This window comes from Thalassophryne amazonica, chromosome 5 (genome assembly GCF_902500255.1).
Source record: "Thalassophryne amazonica chromosome 5, fThaAma1.1, whole genome shotgun sequence".
NCBI classification, from domain to species: domain Eukaryota; kingdom Metazoa; phylum Chordata; class Actinopteri; order Batrachoidiformes; family Batrachoididae; genus Thalassophryne; species Thalassophryne amazonica.
Genome location: NC_047107.1, coordinates 72922749 through 72939170, shown reverse-complemented (window position 1 = coordinate 72939170; position 16422 = coordinate 72922749). Strand labels below are relative to the sequence as shown.

General features: G+C 39.1%; 1 protein-coding gene across 1 annotated transcript in view; it reads right to left on the bottom strand.

Moving 5' to 3' along the window:
- Positions 1-16422, bottom strand: part of ercc6l2 (excision repair cross-complementation group 6-like 2) — a 41856-nt gene that overhangs the window by 16522 nt on the left and 8912 nt on the right. The window contains 5 exon segments of the mRNA XM_034170534.1: positions 2104-2197; positions 2315-2508; positions 8006-8085; positions 8088-8115; positions 8237-8655. Of these exon segments, the coding sequence (XP_034026425.1) occupies positions 2104-2197; positions 2315-2508; positions 8006-8085; positions 8088-8115; positions 8237-8655 (815 nt within the window).

The window sequence follows — 16422 nt, the reverse complement described above, 5'->3', positions numbered from 1 at the left end:
GTCTCTGGTTTTTTTGTCCAGAGCATTGGAGATCATTGTGGATGAACAGCCTATAATTTTTTGCACCTTCCCCTCTCCAATCAACTTTTTAATCAAACTACGCTGTTCTTCTGAACAATGTCTTGAACGTCCCATTTTCCTCAGGCTTTCACAGAGAAAAGCATGTTCAACAGGTGCTGGCTTCATCCTTAAATAGGGGACACCTGATTCGCACCTGTTTGTTCCACAAAATTGATGAACTCACTGACTGAATGCCACACTACTATTATTGTGAACACCCCCCTTTCTACTTTTTTTACTAATAGCCCAATTTTATAGCCTTAAGAGTGTGCATATCATGAATGCTTGGTCTTGTTGGATTTGTGAGAATCTACTGGTACCTTGTTTCCCATGTAACAATAAGAAATATACTCAAAACCTGGATTAATCTTTTTAGTCACATAGCACTATTATTCTGAACACTACTGTATGTGTGTGTTTGTTTAACATAATACTACATTAGAACTGTCTACAATGAAGCATGGGGTACCTCTTGCATCTGTCTTGGTCCCACTCGTTTTTACTTTATGCTCCACCTGTATTGTGTAATCATGAGATTAGCTCTCATTGTTATACTGACAGAGCACCGCTGTACATACTTGTTAACGCAACAAATGGCTCATATTGCAAAGCTGAAAGCTTCTTTGGCTGTAGTTAAAGGTTGCTGGATGTCAGTTTTTCACTTTATCTCATAGAAGCCTGAAACAATAGTTATTAGCTGTGATAAACAGACATTTGTATGATCAATTAACCTTATGTCTTAAAAATCTTGGTGTGATCTTTGATCCCACATTGTCCTTTGACTTAGAGAGGCCAAGACATCATTTTTTCTTCTAGATAACACTGCAATGGTCCAATCAATCCTGTCTAAGGATGACGCAAACATATTGACTTTTGCATTTGTGGCTCATAGAATTCCATCCATCCATTTTCTATACCTGCTCAGTCAATTTACATTTTCCAATTCACCTACCCTGCATGTCTTTGGATGTGGAAGGAAGCCAGAGCACCTGCAGGGAGCCCATACAAACATGGGGAGCACAAGCAAACTCCTCACAGAAAGGCACCAGGTGGGAAGTGATCCCACAACCATCTTGCTGTGAGGCAACTGGGCTACCCACAAAGCGTCGTATTGAATTGCTTAGTGTAATATTTTATTTTTTGGCATATCAACATGGTAGGATAAGCGGTCTTAAATTGTTCCAGAATACGGCTGCTACAGGTTCGACCAGTACTAGGAAAATTAATCATATTACTCTGGTGTTAGCTTCCGGTCACTAGCTCCCTTGCCATGTGAGGACTGCTTCAGGTTTTGATTCTAACATACTTGTATATAACCCTGAACAGAGGTGCATGCCCTTCCTCATCTTATGGTACTTGTGGAGCCTTATTTGCCATCACGTGGCCTGCGGTGTCAGGGTGTAGGGTTGGTGCAGATTCCTAAGGTGAAGCACTCGTCAGCATTTATTTGTCATACTGCTGCTTTGTGGATCAGACAACCTATTAACATTAAATAGGTCAGATTCTCCAAAATTGCTTAAATCCAAACAAAGCACATTTCTGCTTTCTTGTAATTCTGATTTGCATATGTTTTTATTTTATTATCATGTTAAATGTTCCTTTGTTTAGGATGGGCTTATGTTGATTCTTTTATTTATTTACAGTATTTATGTTGGATTCTGGTGCTTGGTGTTTTATCCTTTTGTTTAGCTTGATTTTTCTGTAATCTCTTGGATCTTGTTCAGCACATTGAATATTTGCCTCTTCAAAGTGGTATACAAATAATAGTAATAACAATAAACAGTAGTAGTATTACACTCTTGACAATTCACAGACAGTCAGAAAAAAAAATCCTACAGAGGATCTGACAAAACATTTTAGTAACAGATGAAGCTAAACAGGAAGATGATTAACATTTCATAATCTGACATCCATTTGTAGTTTAAAGTTACATAAATATGGCTCTTCTTTCCAAAGCCGATCTCTTCGACCAGTAAATTTAAACAAGCAAACATGACAATAACAAAAAAACTTTTACATTCCCAAAACATAAAGAGCACTGACATGACATCTCAGCTCCTTCATGGCTTGCGTGATCTGAGAGTTAGGATTCTTTATCTTGTGGGCCTCATCAACAATCACAGTAGACCAGTCTATGCTGCAAAAGGCACACAGGTGTCACTTAGTTACACATGTGAAGTCAGAAAAGGTTTACATTTTCCTAAATCAAATGGTTATAGTGACTATGGTCCGTTTAGCAATGTTGTTTGCCAACCTGTTAAACTGATCCAGACAAAGACGAAGTGTCTCGTAGGTAGTGAGTGCGACCTCAAAGCGTTGTTTCTTAATGCGAGCCAGTTCCTCATATTTTCTCAACCCGTGGACCACCACACACTGAAAGTGACCCCATGTGTCCAGTTCATCCTTCCAGTTGTAAAGCACCGACAATGGGGCCACAATCAGGAACACCTGAATGACATTACACACCTTCATCATGCATAATGTTATTGGTGCTTTTACACCAAGCAGAACTTTAAATGCAACAGCAAGAATCCACAGGTATATCTGGTAAGGCTTACAAGATACTGATTTTGGATAGTGATTCTTTATATATGAATTGAGAACTCCAGAGTGTTTAAGCTTTTTGTGCCAATAAACTATTCCTGAAAGATTTCATAACGTGGATAATTTATAGGTTTACCCTTGGTTGTTGGTTGCTCATTGTCCTTTTGAAATTTGATGAATAATATTCCAGCTGTTGGAACATCACGGTAGCAGGTTGCTCAAAGTCTTCACTAAATGTGTCTGCTATTTTCAGGTCATGGAATGGAAACAATGATAGAGGTAGCGCAAATGACCAACCACATACTCCTAAACCTAGACTATGTGTAACTTCACTTCAACTACACCACAGTATCTACCTTCAGCACCGATGACTTCACTTTTGCCCAGATAAATCACAATCCTAATGAACAAATCAGTCTGCAGGAAGCTGGTTTGCCAATATGATTAATTTTTAGAGGCAGGAGACTAATTTTGCGAATACAGTGGTCCCTCGCTATATTGCGGTTCACCTTTCGCGGACTCGCAGTTTTGCAGAATTTTTTTAGTGCAATTTTGCATGCTTCTTCTTTTTTTTTAACAGCGCATTGTGTTCTGTGCCCTCATCAGGCGGACCGGTTGGCATCACCGCAATTGCTCTCACTGCCTCCGATGCGCTTACCGAGTCTGCGGGCTCACACCGCCCCACTGTCTGCTGTGCTGAGTTGCAGCCAAAATCTGGCAACAGGTCCAGAGACTACGCTCGCTGTTTAGATGCAGAGCTGCATGGTCTCGGTAACCACAGCCGCAGAGCTCCGTGGCCACTGAGAGAAGTTTGTTTCTTTTTAATGACTTGGATTCTTTGTGGGTCCCTCATCCGTCCTGCAATGGTAACACCAGAGGCAGTGAGCGAAGGGAGAGCATGCGCATTGTGTTCTGCGTGTGTCTGTTTATAAGAATCTTCTCGCCCAGAAGAAAAAAAGAGCGCCAACAACTACCCATAACTGTGTTCTTCACTCGGAAAAAGACACCTGCACTGAGGTGTCTCTCAGTGGAAAAACACACTGCGGAGCATCGCCAGGACGAAGACGCGTGATCAGAGGAACTGTGAAATACTGATCAGTCACTATTAATAATTTCTTATGTGTCCAACCTCGTAGGTTGATCGTTAAAATTTAATTTGTTAGTTCTAAAAGCCATCATAATTATTTATAGGAAAAAGTTCTATTTTTATTTCTCAAACAAATGCGTGGGCCTGAAAACAGGTTTTGATCTTTGGTTTCATTCTATAATACTGGTCTTATTTTTCTACTAAGGTTTGAACTTAGTGTTTACACAGGAGAGAAAAGTGAGAAAATGTGTGTAGTGAGGGGTTTTACAGCCTTAAAACATCCATAATAATTGTAAAAAATAATGCTGACTACTTCGCGGATTTCACCTATCACGGGCTATTTTTAGAATGTAACTCCCGCGATAAACGAGGGACCACTGTATTAATAAAGCCCGAGTCGCAGTGGCAGGAGACCACCGTGATTGAGATCTGAAAAAGAGGCAGAACTGAATGAATGATTGAATGGATAATAAAGCCCTTGCAACAATGTTTCTTGTCAGAAGAACAGAACTTTGAATTTTGCTGCCAAGGTCTGACATTATAGTAGATGTACATGTTTATCATGTCATTAAAGTTCATATCATTGTTGCGCTGGGTTGCATTGTTCAGTATACATTTGTCTGAATAAAATGCTTATTGTATGCAAAAACACATCAAAATCTATATAATAACAGCCAAGTGGCCTTTGTGTGCATACATGGATGCCTGTTGAATGGCTCAGACCACACAGAAACTGGGGAGAGCTGACATTTGCCATTTGGTATGCTTATGTATTTTGGGTCAAGGATGAACACTGTAAAATGGAAAGTTGATAACACTAATATTTTTGGAGAAATTAGCAATTTTAGCTAACCAGTAAAAATGGACATTGTGCTGCAATTCATCATGGGAGTTTGAGGTTTTGAATGTTGTTATTGTGGTTCATGTTAGTTTAACAGTGTTGTTAGTGTTATTGATTTATTGTGTTTATGTAGTTCAATTAGTTTAGTCAGTTTAGTTACATGTCATGTTGTCGTGACCATGAGTGAAAAGTGTACTGCTTTACATGTCTTCCGCTATGTCTCTGTTTGTGCATTTGTAAAAATTAAAAGCACTTGCTTGCAGCAGCCACCGTCTCTGTGCGTGTGTAAAAATTAAAAGCACCTCCTTGCAGCAGAACGGTTTACAGGCCAGTGACGGTAGCTCAGTGGTAAAGTTTTGGACTGACAATCAGGGTTTTTTTTATATATATATTTATTCCACATCAGCAGCGCGATGTGGTTCCACAGGTACCAGCTGGTTTTTATGTTCTGTTTATTCCACATCAGGAACACGATGTGGTGCACCTCGCACTGTGTTCCTGCTCGAAAGACACCGTTGCGTCCACGAACCCTCGCACTGGGATCTTGCACGCCTGCCCGTCAGCGTGATGTTTCATGGTGCGCTAATTCGAACTCTTTTGCCGTATTTGATCAAACTTTGCACTATCTGTGAAGGAGCCTTAAAAATGGTTGAGGTCTGAGGTTCTAAAAACTTTCTGAACTCATACACCATTCCAACTCATTATACAACCCCAATTCCAATTAAGTTGTGACGTTGTGTAAAATGTAAATAAAAACAGAATACAATGATTTGCAAATCCTATTCAACCTATATTGAATTGAATACACCACAAAGACAAGATATTTAATGTTCAAACTGATAAATTTTACTGTTTTTGTGCAAATATTTGCTCATTTTGAAATGGATGCCTGCAGCACGTTTCAAAAAAGTTGGGACAGTGGTATGTTTACCACTGTGTTACATCACCTTTCCTTCTAACAACACTCAATAAGTGTTAGCATCCCCAAAAGGCTCAGCAAAAATAGTCCAGCAGTTTAAGAACAATGTTTCTCAACATTCAATTGCAATATATTTTGGACTGGGATTCCAGTTCAAAATATAATCAGAAAATTCAGAGAATCTGGAGAACGTTCTACAAGTATGCGGCAAGGCCGAAAACCAACACTGAATGCCCATGACCTTTGATCCCTCAGGTGGCACTGCATTAAAAACCAACATCATTGTGTAAAGGATCTTACCGCGTGGGCTCAAGAACACTTCAGAAAACCATTGTCAGTTAATACAGTTCGTCGCTACATCTACAATTGCAAGTTAAAACTCTACCATGCAAAGCAAAAGTCATACATCAACAACATCCTGAAATGCCGCTGCTGGCTCTGGGCCCCGGGCTCATTTGAAATGGACAGACACAAAGTGGAAAAGTGTGCTGTGGTCTGGTGTGCTGTGGTCTGATGAGACCACATTTCAAATTGTTTTTGAAAATCATGGATGTCGTGTCCTCTGGACAAAAGAGGAAAAAGACCATCTAGATTGTTACCAGCGCAAAGTTCAAAAGCCAGCATCTGTGATGGTATGGGGTGTGTTAGTGCCCATGGCATGGGCAACTTACACATCTGTAATGGCACCATCAATGCTGAAAGGTACATCCAGGTTTCAGAGCAACACATGCTGCCATCCAAGCAACGTCTTTTTCAGGGACGTCCCTGCTTATTTCAGCAAGACAATGCCAAGCCACATTCTGCATGTGTAACAACAGTGTGGCTTCGTAGTAAAAGAGTGCGGGTACTAGACTGGCCTGCCTGCAGTCCAGACCTGTCGCCCATTGAAAATGTGTGGCGCATTATGAAGCGCAAAATATGACAATGGAGACCCAGACTGTTGAACAACTGAAGTCATACATCAAGCAAGAATGGGAAAGAATTCCACCTACAAAGCTTCAACAATTAGTGTCCTCAGTTCCCAAATGCTTATTGAGTGTGGTTAGAAGGAAAGGTGATGTAACACAATGGTAAACATACCACTGTCCCAGCTTTTTTGAAACTTCTTGCAGGCATCCATTACAAAATGAGCAAATATTTGCACAAAAACAACAAAGATGATCAGTCTGAACATTAAATATCTTGTCTTTGTGGTGTATTCAATTCAATATAGGTTGAAGAGGATTTGTAAATCATTACTTCTGCCAAGGAGGTTATGTTTTCGGTCGCGTCCGTTTGTTTGTTGGTTGGTTGGTTTGTTAGCAGGATTACTCAAAAAATCCTCAACGATTTCAATGAAATTTTTACCAGGGATGTATCTTGGCCTAACTTAGAAGTCATTAAATTTTGGTAATGATCCGAAACACGACCCAGATCCAGTATTTTTTTTTAAGGATTCTTTATCATTGCAGGATAGGGTCAATTTCAATATTTTTGCATCTAACTTCATGAAGACAGGTCACAAAGGCTGAACAAAAATTAAGTTACGACACAACAATAATTTAGCATTTGTTTCTCCTCATTGAATAAACTTATTAGAAAATAAAAAAAACTTGTGTAGTTCATGCAGTTTCTCTTTATAAATACACTTGCTGAAGATCTAAGGGTTTAACCCTCTGGGGCCGACGCCGTCGTATACGACAGCTGAGACCAAGCTTTACTACAGTATAAATAACTTTTTAATATTTTTTTTTTTTTTGCTGAAAAGTTAACTTCGCGGACTTTCACGCCACCATCCACCATCTTTGTACTCCTCATAGAAGCTGTGTGATGACGTGAGCAAAGTGACTGTCCATTCGGAATTGGTTCACCGTCACATGGTTTTCCAAAATCCAATCATAGGGCAAATTCACCTCACGTGACACACCAAAGATTGTTTTTAGGAGTGATGTGTTACTAGTTTATTATAGTTTGCTGTGTGTTTTGAATAAATGGGTGTGGAAAATTATTTCCGCTTTACTTTTTCCTTTCTTATTTCTGACTGGAAACCTTTATTACACTTATAAAACACAACTATAGAATATATATTTTGCAAGTACGTATAGATTGTCCTGAAAAAAGAGACATAAAACTTGATTGTGGGATGCAGGAAGATCTGTTAACAGCAATAATAAAACATTTATGCCAGGCGAGTGAACTGTCCAAAAAATGCCCTCGGACCCCAGAGGGTTAACCACTGAATCTGAAACATGATGGTAGATACGTGAAACGACGTGGAATAAGTCTCTTTGCCAAAGGGTATTCCATGCGACATCAGTGACCCTATGGCCTTGGCAGAGGTTTGCGCTCTCTGATTGCTTCTAGTTGTATTTTGTTTTTATTTACATTTTACACAACATCCCAACTTCATTGGAATTGGGGTTGTACAAGCTTTGCTTAATATATTACCACCATGAAAAATGTCAGCTACCTATTTTATAAACACTACCCAATCTAGAGCCCGTGGATCCCATGGGCAACTTGCTAGTTATATCATTAATGCAGTTTTTCTCTTAGCAGCGTATTTAACACCTACTTTGTCAGGTTTATTCAGCTTGGAGGGCATTTGAAGGAACTGAGGCCTGTTGTTCTCAATGTCCTTCCACAGTCCTGTTTATGCAACACTGCAGCTAGAAAACCAATGACCTAAGATAAAAGAAGTAGAAACAGATAAGACAGAAACAGTCAGAGGAAATACTATTGACACAAAAGATGTTTTAGAAACTACCAACAAGATTAATTTTCTAAATGCAATTGTACTTTGTACCTGAACAGTTTTCCCCAAGCCCATATCATCCCCCAGGATACAACCTCTGGATTGCATGTAATTGTGGTACAAAAATCTGATGCCTTCTCTCTGGTAGTCCCTCAAGTATCTGTTTATGGTGAAGGGGACTTTTTCTCCACTTGCTGCACTCAGCTCCATGGGGATGCAGGCTGCAAGCGGAGTGACAATGCTGAGAAACAAAGGCTTCTGGTGAAAGTCATTCAATTGTGGTCTCAAGAGCTTTGAGACAGGTATAGCTTCCTCGTTTTCCTCTGCAGCATCATTGCCATGATCACTGAACACTACCCATGCAGTGCTATCTTCACTGTGGGAGGGCGAGAGTCTCTGGATGGTGGCTTCACGTAACACGCCATCCCATGGATGAGGAGCCAAACAACAATCTCCTTCACACCAATCTGCTGTGAAACATGACATCATCATAAATACAACTGCTGATAATTTCTTCCATTCATCCATATAAATCTGTTGATTTTTTTTTAAAACAACAAAGGTTCCTCCAAAGTCTAAATTTTTCCCGTCCATTTACTCACCGGTATATCTAAAAATTCTCAACAAATTAACACAGTATCAAAACTGTTAAACCCCAATCATGAACATTCTCCTTGCAAATCTGGAAGCACGTTATAAAGAACAGGTTCAATACATGTCCAGCAATATAATAAACAACCCATCATAAGGGAAACCTTTGGACAATCATCCATCATAATAGAGCAAAAACTATCAAGAACAGCATACAAATAAAAGGTTGGTTGATAAAAAAAAACTATAATTTTTCGAGACATAATCTGGCCTCTAATAAAGTGTCTTAATATCCTGCACAATTTCTGTTGTTGTGACCTTTTTCCTTAGATCATGGCAAGATTAAAGATTGTATTTTAGACAAAGGTCTCTCGTTGTTTTTTTTTTTTTTTTCTCACAACCTCAATGAAATTCAACTTTGGGGAAAAGCATATTAAATACCTGCGGCTTATTGACACTTGATATATGGACAGTTTTTATACCACTTCCCACCCACAGCTTATGTGACTTCAATCTAGCAGAAGTATAGTTCCATCATGTATAATATGCATATGTCACGGACATGAACGAGCAAAGCTCGTCAGCATCTCACCATGTCATTTAGGCCATTCAGACTTTATTTTGAGTAACTTCTTCAGGGGAGCATTAGCATGGCAAAATCTTTCAGCTTCTGGGGGGACGTAACAATTTTGTTTTCCTCACGCCAGAGAGTTGCTGCTGTTTAAACAACAGAATCCACAATGACATTGGTAAATGAACATTATACAACCAAAACGTACATTTTTATTTCTTTAGCTGCTGCAAGAGGCTGCAACAATTCTCTGTCATGCAAAGGATTATGGGATATCTCAATACTTAGGATGAATACTGCCATGAACACTACTGGCCAGTAGACAGCAGTAGAGACCGTGAAAACTTGCCAAAACAAATAGTCCAAATTATCTGTGTGCTATATGTAATCTGTGTAGAAAGCAACCTGAGGTTCTTCTGGCATTTTTACATACAACAAGCACAATAACAATGTCTATAAACCCAGAGAATATAGTTTAATGCTGTTGTCCGTGCGGAGCCTGATCAGAACGTCTCAAATGCATTTCTCCTGTCGTGACTGTACAGAGATTACCCATAATGCACCTGGACACAGCATGACCACACTAAAACCTTCAAAATTAGTGCAATACTTTAAAACTAAAACATATAGCTGATGTTTTCACTTTATAAAACTTCAGAAGTGGCATTAATTTAAATAACATGTCCGAAATTAGTTTTGTTAAAATTTTAACCATAAGTTAAAACTGTATGCCTCTGGATGACTTAGGTGATATTGCCGGTGAGTTAGTATGGTGTCAAGAGCAATTATCTTGTGACCAACTCTTCTCTGATTGCAGAGGATAGAGCAGTTTCTCCTGAAACCAGCTCTCTTCTGTTTACAGAGAACAAGGCTGTTTATCTGCTACAAAACATTTACACGTGCTATAATCTTTGATATCAGACTTAATAAATGTTTTTAACTGATTAAGATTTATTCACTTCACCTACAAAAACATGTTAGCAATCTAAAAATCATCGAACCAAAAGGACCAAAATTTATCAAAAGATAATTGGTCAAATTATGGTTTTCAAAGTTATCTGTAAAACTAATCTGATAATGAAATCATTAGCTTCAATAATTAGCAGTGAGCGGATTAGCAGAACTGTGCCCACCAGTGGCAGCTAGGTAGGGTTCAACTGAAGAATTACACAGGGGTCAAAATTAAAAGATGCTCCAATCATATAGCAAACTACACCACATTATTTGCCTGATCATAAAGATTCTTAAAAAAGGTATAGTTTGGACAATGTGTGACTGAATGTCATGGAGTTATGAGGTAAAAGTAGCAAGAATGGTGACAAAGGTCCGTTTCAGTTTGTACAGGGGTCAAAAGTTAAAGTTTCTCCATTAATTTTGATCCAGCTGTATTTGTGCTGAATTTGATGCTTGTATCACCATTTGAAGGATTCAGTTATCAGCTGCACTAATAAGCCAACAGAGCATGAACCAGCTGCTGTCTGTTAGCTTAAACATGTGTATATAAGGCAACCCAAATTAAAGGAGAAATGTTGCTTTTAACAACCTGGACCTCATTTTTGGCATAAAGTATGATCATTTACTCACCATAACTATAACTATAAGACAAAGGTTTTGGAGTGTCAGAGGACAAGTTGGGACATGCCTATCTCGGCTTTTAGTGGCTTACCAGTCGAGTGAGTATAAGAGAAATTGTGGAGAGCTGGGCATGTCCCAACTTGTCCTCTGACACTCCAAAACGGAGGTGTTCTTTGTCTCGCTCCATCAGCAAATCCGTCGTGACGCGCGAAGCCTCCGCGCGGCTTTCCATGACAAAATCTCTTGTTAAAAGTGAAATCTGCCGGAAAATGGCTGATGTCCAGCTATTGTGATAACCAGAGAAATTGCACATGATGGTCCTGGATCCATACAGCCATCCGTTTAGAAATGAAATGGTGGTTTCAGCCTGTCGATCGTGGCTCGTAGCACGGAGAGCCGTGTGCCATTGTGGGCCGTCCTTAAAGCGGTAGTAACACTCCTTAATCTCTGTGAAGCCCATAAAATTTTCACTGAAAGCCATGTGAATTTTCTGAATGGTTTCCAGCTGCCTGTCTCTAACAGTTTCTGAAAACATTCTGATGGAACAAAGCCCAAATCATTCCGCCATTTCCTCGCAATGAAAAAACGACGAGAGGGGTGGACCAGTGCTCACTCAAAGCCTGCCCACAGGCGAATGACGCAACCAACAGGCGTGAAAAAACTCACGCATGTGCACGAAGGTTCAAGCTTGGCTGACGTAAAAACATATGAATCAAATCCATATATTTTTTGCATAAAATAAAAAGGTCGGATACTTTTCTCACAGACCTCGTATGGTCGAATGAAAATCAAAAAATCAAACCTGTTTGATATTATTCTGGTCGGCTGTTGTGAGTGTATCCTGCTGCTGAAGAGCTACAAGCATCCAACTGCTCGCACTGTGCATGTGCAAACACCACAGAGCTGTCTTGTAATGTTTTTTGTTGTTGTTGTTGTTTTGTTTTTAAACTTAATTTGTAAAAAAAAAAAAAAAAAGCCATTTGCAAAGCCAAAAAGTTGATTTGACAACCATCTGATATAACCGGGGTCGAAATAAATAGAACACTGCCATCTACTGGTGCCCAGACACTTAGTACTTAGGGCGAATACTGCCATGAAAACTACTGGCCAGTAGATGGCAGCAGTGGCCTTGAAAACTTGCCAAAACAAAATTCATGTCTGCTACATTTAAGATGCGTGGAATTTAACAAACACAAATACAATAACGTCTATAAACCCAGAGAATATATTCACGAGAGTTTTAGGCACTAGAGTTTAATGCTGCTGTCCGTGGAGCCTGAACAGAGGGCACAGCATGTGGTCAGAAAACCTTACAAATTAGCACATTACTTTAAAACTAAAACATATATCTGATATTTTCACTTTATAAAACTTCAGACATGACAGTAATTTTAAATAACTTGTCCAAAATTAGTTTGGTTAAAATTTGAACCATAAGTTAAAAATGTATGCCTCTGGATGACTTCGGTGATATTGCCAGTGTATCAGTATGGTGTTAAAGAAAATGAAAATGATTTTTTTTGTGACCACTTCTCCTTTGCCTGCAGAGGATAGAGTGGTTTCTCCTGAAAGCAGCTCTCTTCTGTTTGCAGAGGGTAGAACTATACATCTCTTAGGAAACTTTTAACAGGTAGGTCTCAACTGATTTTAAATTTAAAAATGTTTTCCGCTGTTCAGCTTGGTTTACTACGTCATCGGTCTAAAAGTTATCGGACGACAATTTATCGGAAGATAATTAGTCCAATAATGGTTTTTAAAGTTATCTAAAAAGATAATCCGATAATGAAAACATTATCTTCGATAATTATCTGTTATCGGATTATCGGAAGTGTGCCAATAGCCAATCACAGATTAGATCATTTACCTGTATTTTGGCATGCTTGGCGCCAGAAAGTTATGTTGGATCCAAAAGGATCCAAAAAGGCTAGGACCAAAAGTTATATTGGATCGGTTCCCACTGACCAATAGCGTTAGAGCTTACTGCCAACAGCTAGTCAATCAGAGCGCGGCATACGAAGGTTAGGAACTAGCTGACAGACGCTGGTTGAAAAAATGGCAACAAACATGTCAACAACACCAGAAAATCGTCTGCCAGCAAGGTTTGCTGAGTTCACAGAGGAGGAACTGGTGGAAATATTGAACTCCAAGGATGCCAAAAACACTAAGAAGGTAGACAAGCATGCTACTGACGTTTTAGAAGCATTCATTGCATCAGAATCAATCATATGCTGTTCACAACAAAATAAACTGATCTAATTTACTTGACTCTTTGTTGTTTGCTTAATTTGGGGGGGTGGGGGGGTGGAGAACATAACAATTGATGAATGGCAAGTCGTCCAACATAGAGAAATATTGGATGAAGAAAAGTTATATTGGACGAGGCGTAGTCCGATATAACTTTTCTTCATCCAATATTTCTCTATGTTGGACTCCTTACCACCATTGTGTGTGTGCTCCCAGACCACCAATAACCAGTAAAAATCTATTTAAGCATAAAAATTCAAAAAGAAAAAATAATATAGCACCTTCAACTGCACCACCGACTAAAACAGTTAAATGTGGTCTATTAAACATTAGGTCTCTCTCTTCTAAGTCCCTGTTAGTAAATGATATAATAATTGATCAACATATTGATTTATTCTGCCTTACAGAAACCTGGTTACAGCAGGATGAATATGTTAGTTTAAATGAGTCAACACCCCCGAGTCACACTAACTGTCAGAATGCTCGTAGCACGGGTCGGGGCGGAGGATTAGCAGCAATCTTCCATTCCAGCTTATTAATTAATCAAAAACCCAGACAGAGCTTTAATTCATTTGAAAGCTTGACTCTTAGTCTTGTCCATCCAAATTGGAAGTCCCAAAAACCAGTTTTATTTGTTATCTATCGTCCACCTGGTCGTTACTGTGAGTTTCTCTGTGAATTTTCAGACCTTTTGTCTGACTTAGTGCTTAGCTCAGATAAGATAATTATAGTGGGCGATTTTAACATCCACACAGATGCTGAGAATGACAGCCTCAACACTGCATTTAATCTATTATTAGACTCTATTGGCTTTGCTCAAAAGTAAATGAGTCCACCCACCACTTTAATCATATCTTAGATCTTGTTCTGACTTATGGTATGGAAATAGAAGACTTAACAGTATTCCCTGAAAACTCCCTACTGTCTGATCATTTCTTAATAACATTTACATTTACTCTGATGGACTACCCAGCAGTGGGGAATAAGTTTCATTACACTAGAAGTCTTTCAGAAAGTGCTGTAACTAGGTTTAAGGATATGATTCCTTCTTTATGTTCTCTAATGCCATATACCAACACAGTGCAGAGTAGCTACCTAAACTCTGTAAGTGAGATAGAGTATCTCGTCAATAGTTTTACATCCTCAATGAAGACAACTTTGGATGCTGTAGCTCCTCTAAAAAAGAGAGCTTTAAATCAGAAGTGCCTGACTCCGTGGTATAACTCACAAACTCGTAGCTTAAAGCAGATAACCCGTAAGTTGGAGAGGAAATGGCGTCTCACTAATTTAGAAGATCTTCACCTGGAAAAAGAGTCTGTTGCTCTATAAAAAAGCCCTCCGTAAAGCTAGGACATCTTTCTACTCATCACTAATTGAAGAAAATAAGAACAACCCCAGGTTTCTTTTCAGCACTGTAGCCAGGCTGACAAAGAGTCAGAGCTCTATTGAGCTGAGTATTCCATTAACTTTAACTAGTAATGACTTCATGACTTTCTTTGCTAACAAAATTTTAACTATTAGAGAAAAAATTACTCATAACCATCCCAAAGACGTATCGTTATCTTTGGCTGCTTTCAGTGATGCCGGTATTTGGTTAGACTCTTTCTCTCTGATTGTTCTGTCTGAGTTATTTTCATTAGTTACTTCATCCAAACCATCAACATGTTTATTAGACCCCATTCCTACCAGGCTGCTCAAGGAAGCCCTACCATTATTTAATGCTTCGATCTTAAATATGATCAATCTATCTTTGTTAGTTGGCTATGTACCACAGGCTTTAAGGTGGCAGTAATTAAACCATTACTTAAAAAGCCATCACTTGACCCAGCTATCTTAGCTAATTATAGGCCAATCTCCAACCTTCCTTTTCTCTCAAAAATTCTTGAAAGGGTAGTTGTAAAACAGCTAACTGATCATCTGCAGAGGAATGGTCTATTTGAAGAGTTTCAGTCAGGTTTTAGAATTCATCATAGTACAGAAACAGCATTAGTGAAGGTTACAAATGATCTTCTTATGACCTCGGACAGTGGACTCATCTCTGTGCTTGTTCTGTTAGACCTCAGTGCTGCTTTTGATACTGTTGACCATAAAATTTTATTACAGAGATTAGAGCATGCCATAGGTATTAAAGGCACTGCGCTGCGGTGGTTTGAATCATATTTGTCTAATAGATTACAATTTGTTCATGTAAATGGGGAATCTTCTTCACAGACTAAAGTTAATTATGGAGTTCCACAAGGTTCTGTGCTAGGACCAATTTTATTCACTTTATACATGCTTCCCTTAGGCAGTATTATTAGACGGTATTGCTTAAATTTTCATTGTTACGCAGATGATACCCAGCTTTATCTATCCATGAAGCCAGAGGACACACACCAATTAGCTAAACTGCAGGATTGTCTTACAGACATAAAGACATGGATGACCTCTAATTTCCTGCTTTTAAACTCAGGTATTGTACTTGGCCCCACAAATCTTAGAAACATGGTGTCTAACCAGATCCTTACTCTGGATGGCATTACCCTGACCTCTAGTAATACTGTGAGAAATCTTGGAGTCATTTTTGATCAGGATATGTCATTCAAAGCGCATATTAAACAAATATGTAGGACTGCTTTTTTGCATTTACGTAATATCTCTAAAATCAGAAAGGTCTTGTCTCAGAGTGATGCTGAAAAACTAATTCATGCATTTATTTCCTCTAGGCTGGACTATTGTAATTCATTATTATCAGGTTGTCCTAAAGTTCCCTAAAAAGCCTTCAGTTAATTCAAAATGCTGCAGCTAGAGTACTGACGGGGACTAGAAGGAGAGAGCATATCTCACCCATATTGGCCTCTCTTCATTGGCTTCCTGTTAATTCTAGAATAGAATTTAAAATTCTTCTTCTTACTTATAAGGTTTTGAATAATCAGGTCCCATCTTATCTTAGGGACCTCGTAGTACCATATCACCCCAATAGAGCGCTTCGCTCTCAGACTGCAGGCTTACTTGTAGTTCCTAGGGTTTGTAAGAGTAGAATGGGAGGCAGAGCCTTCAGCTTTCAGGCTCCTCTCCTGTGGAACCAGCTCCCAATTCAGATCAGGGAGACAGACACCCTCTCTACTTTTAAGATTAGGCTTAAAACTTTCCTTTTGCTAAAGCTTATAGTTAGGGCTGGATCAGGTGACCCTGAACCATCCCTTAGTTATGCTGCTATAGACGTAGACTGCTGGGGGGTTCCCATGATGCACTGTTTCTTTCTCTTTTTGCTCTG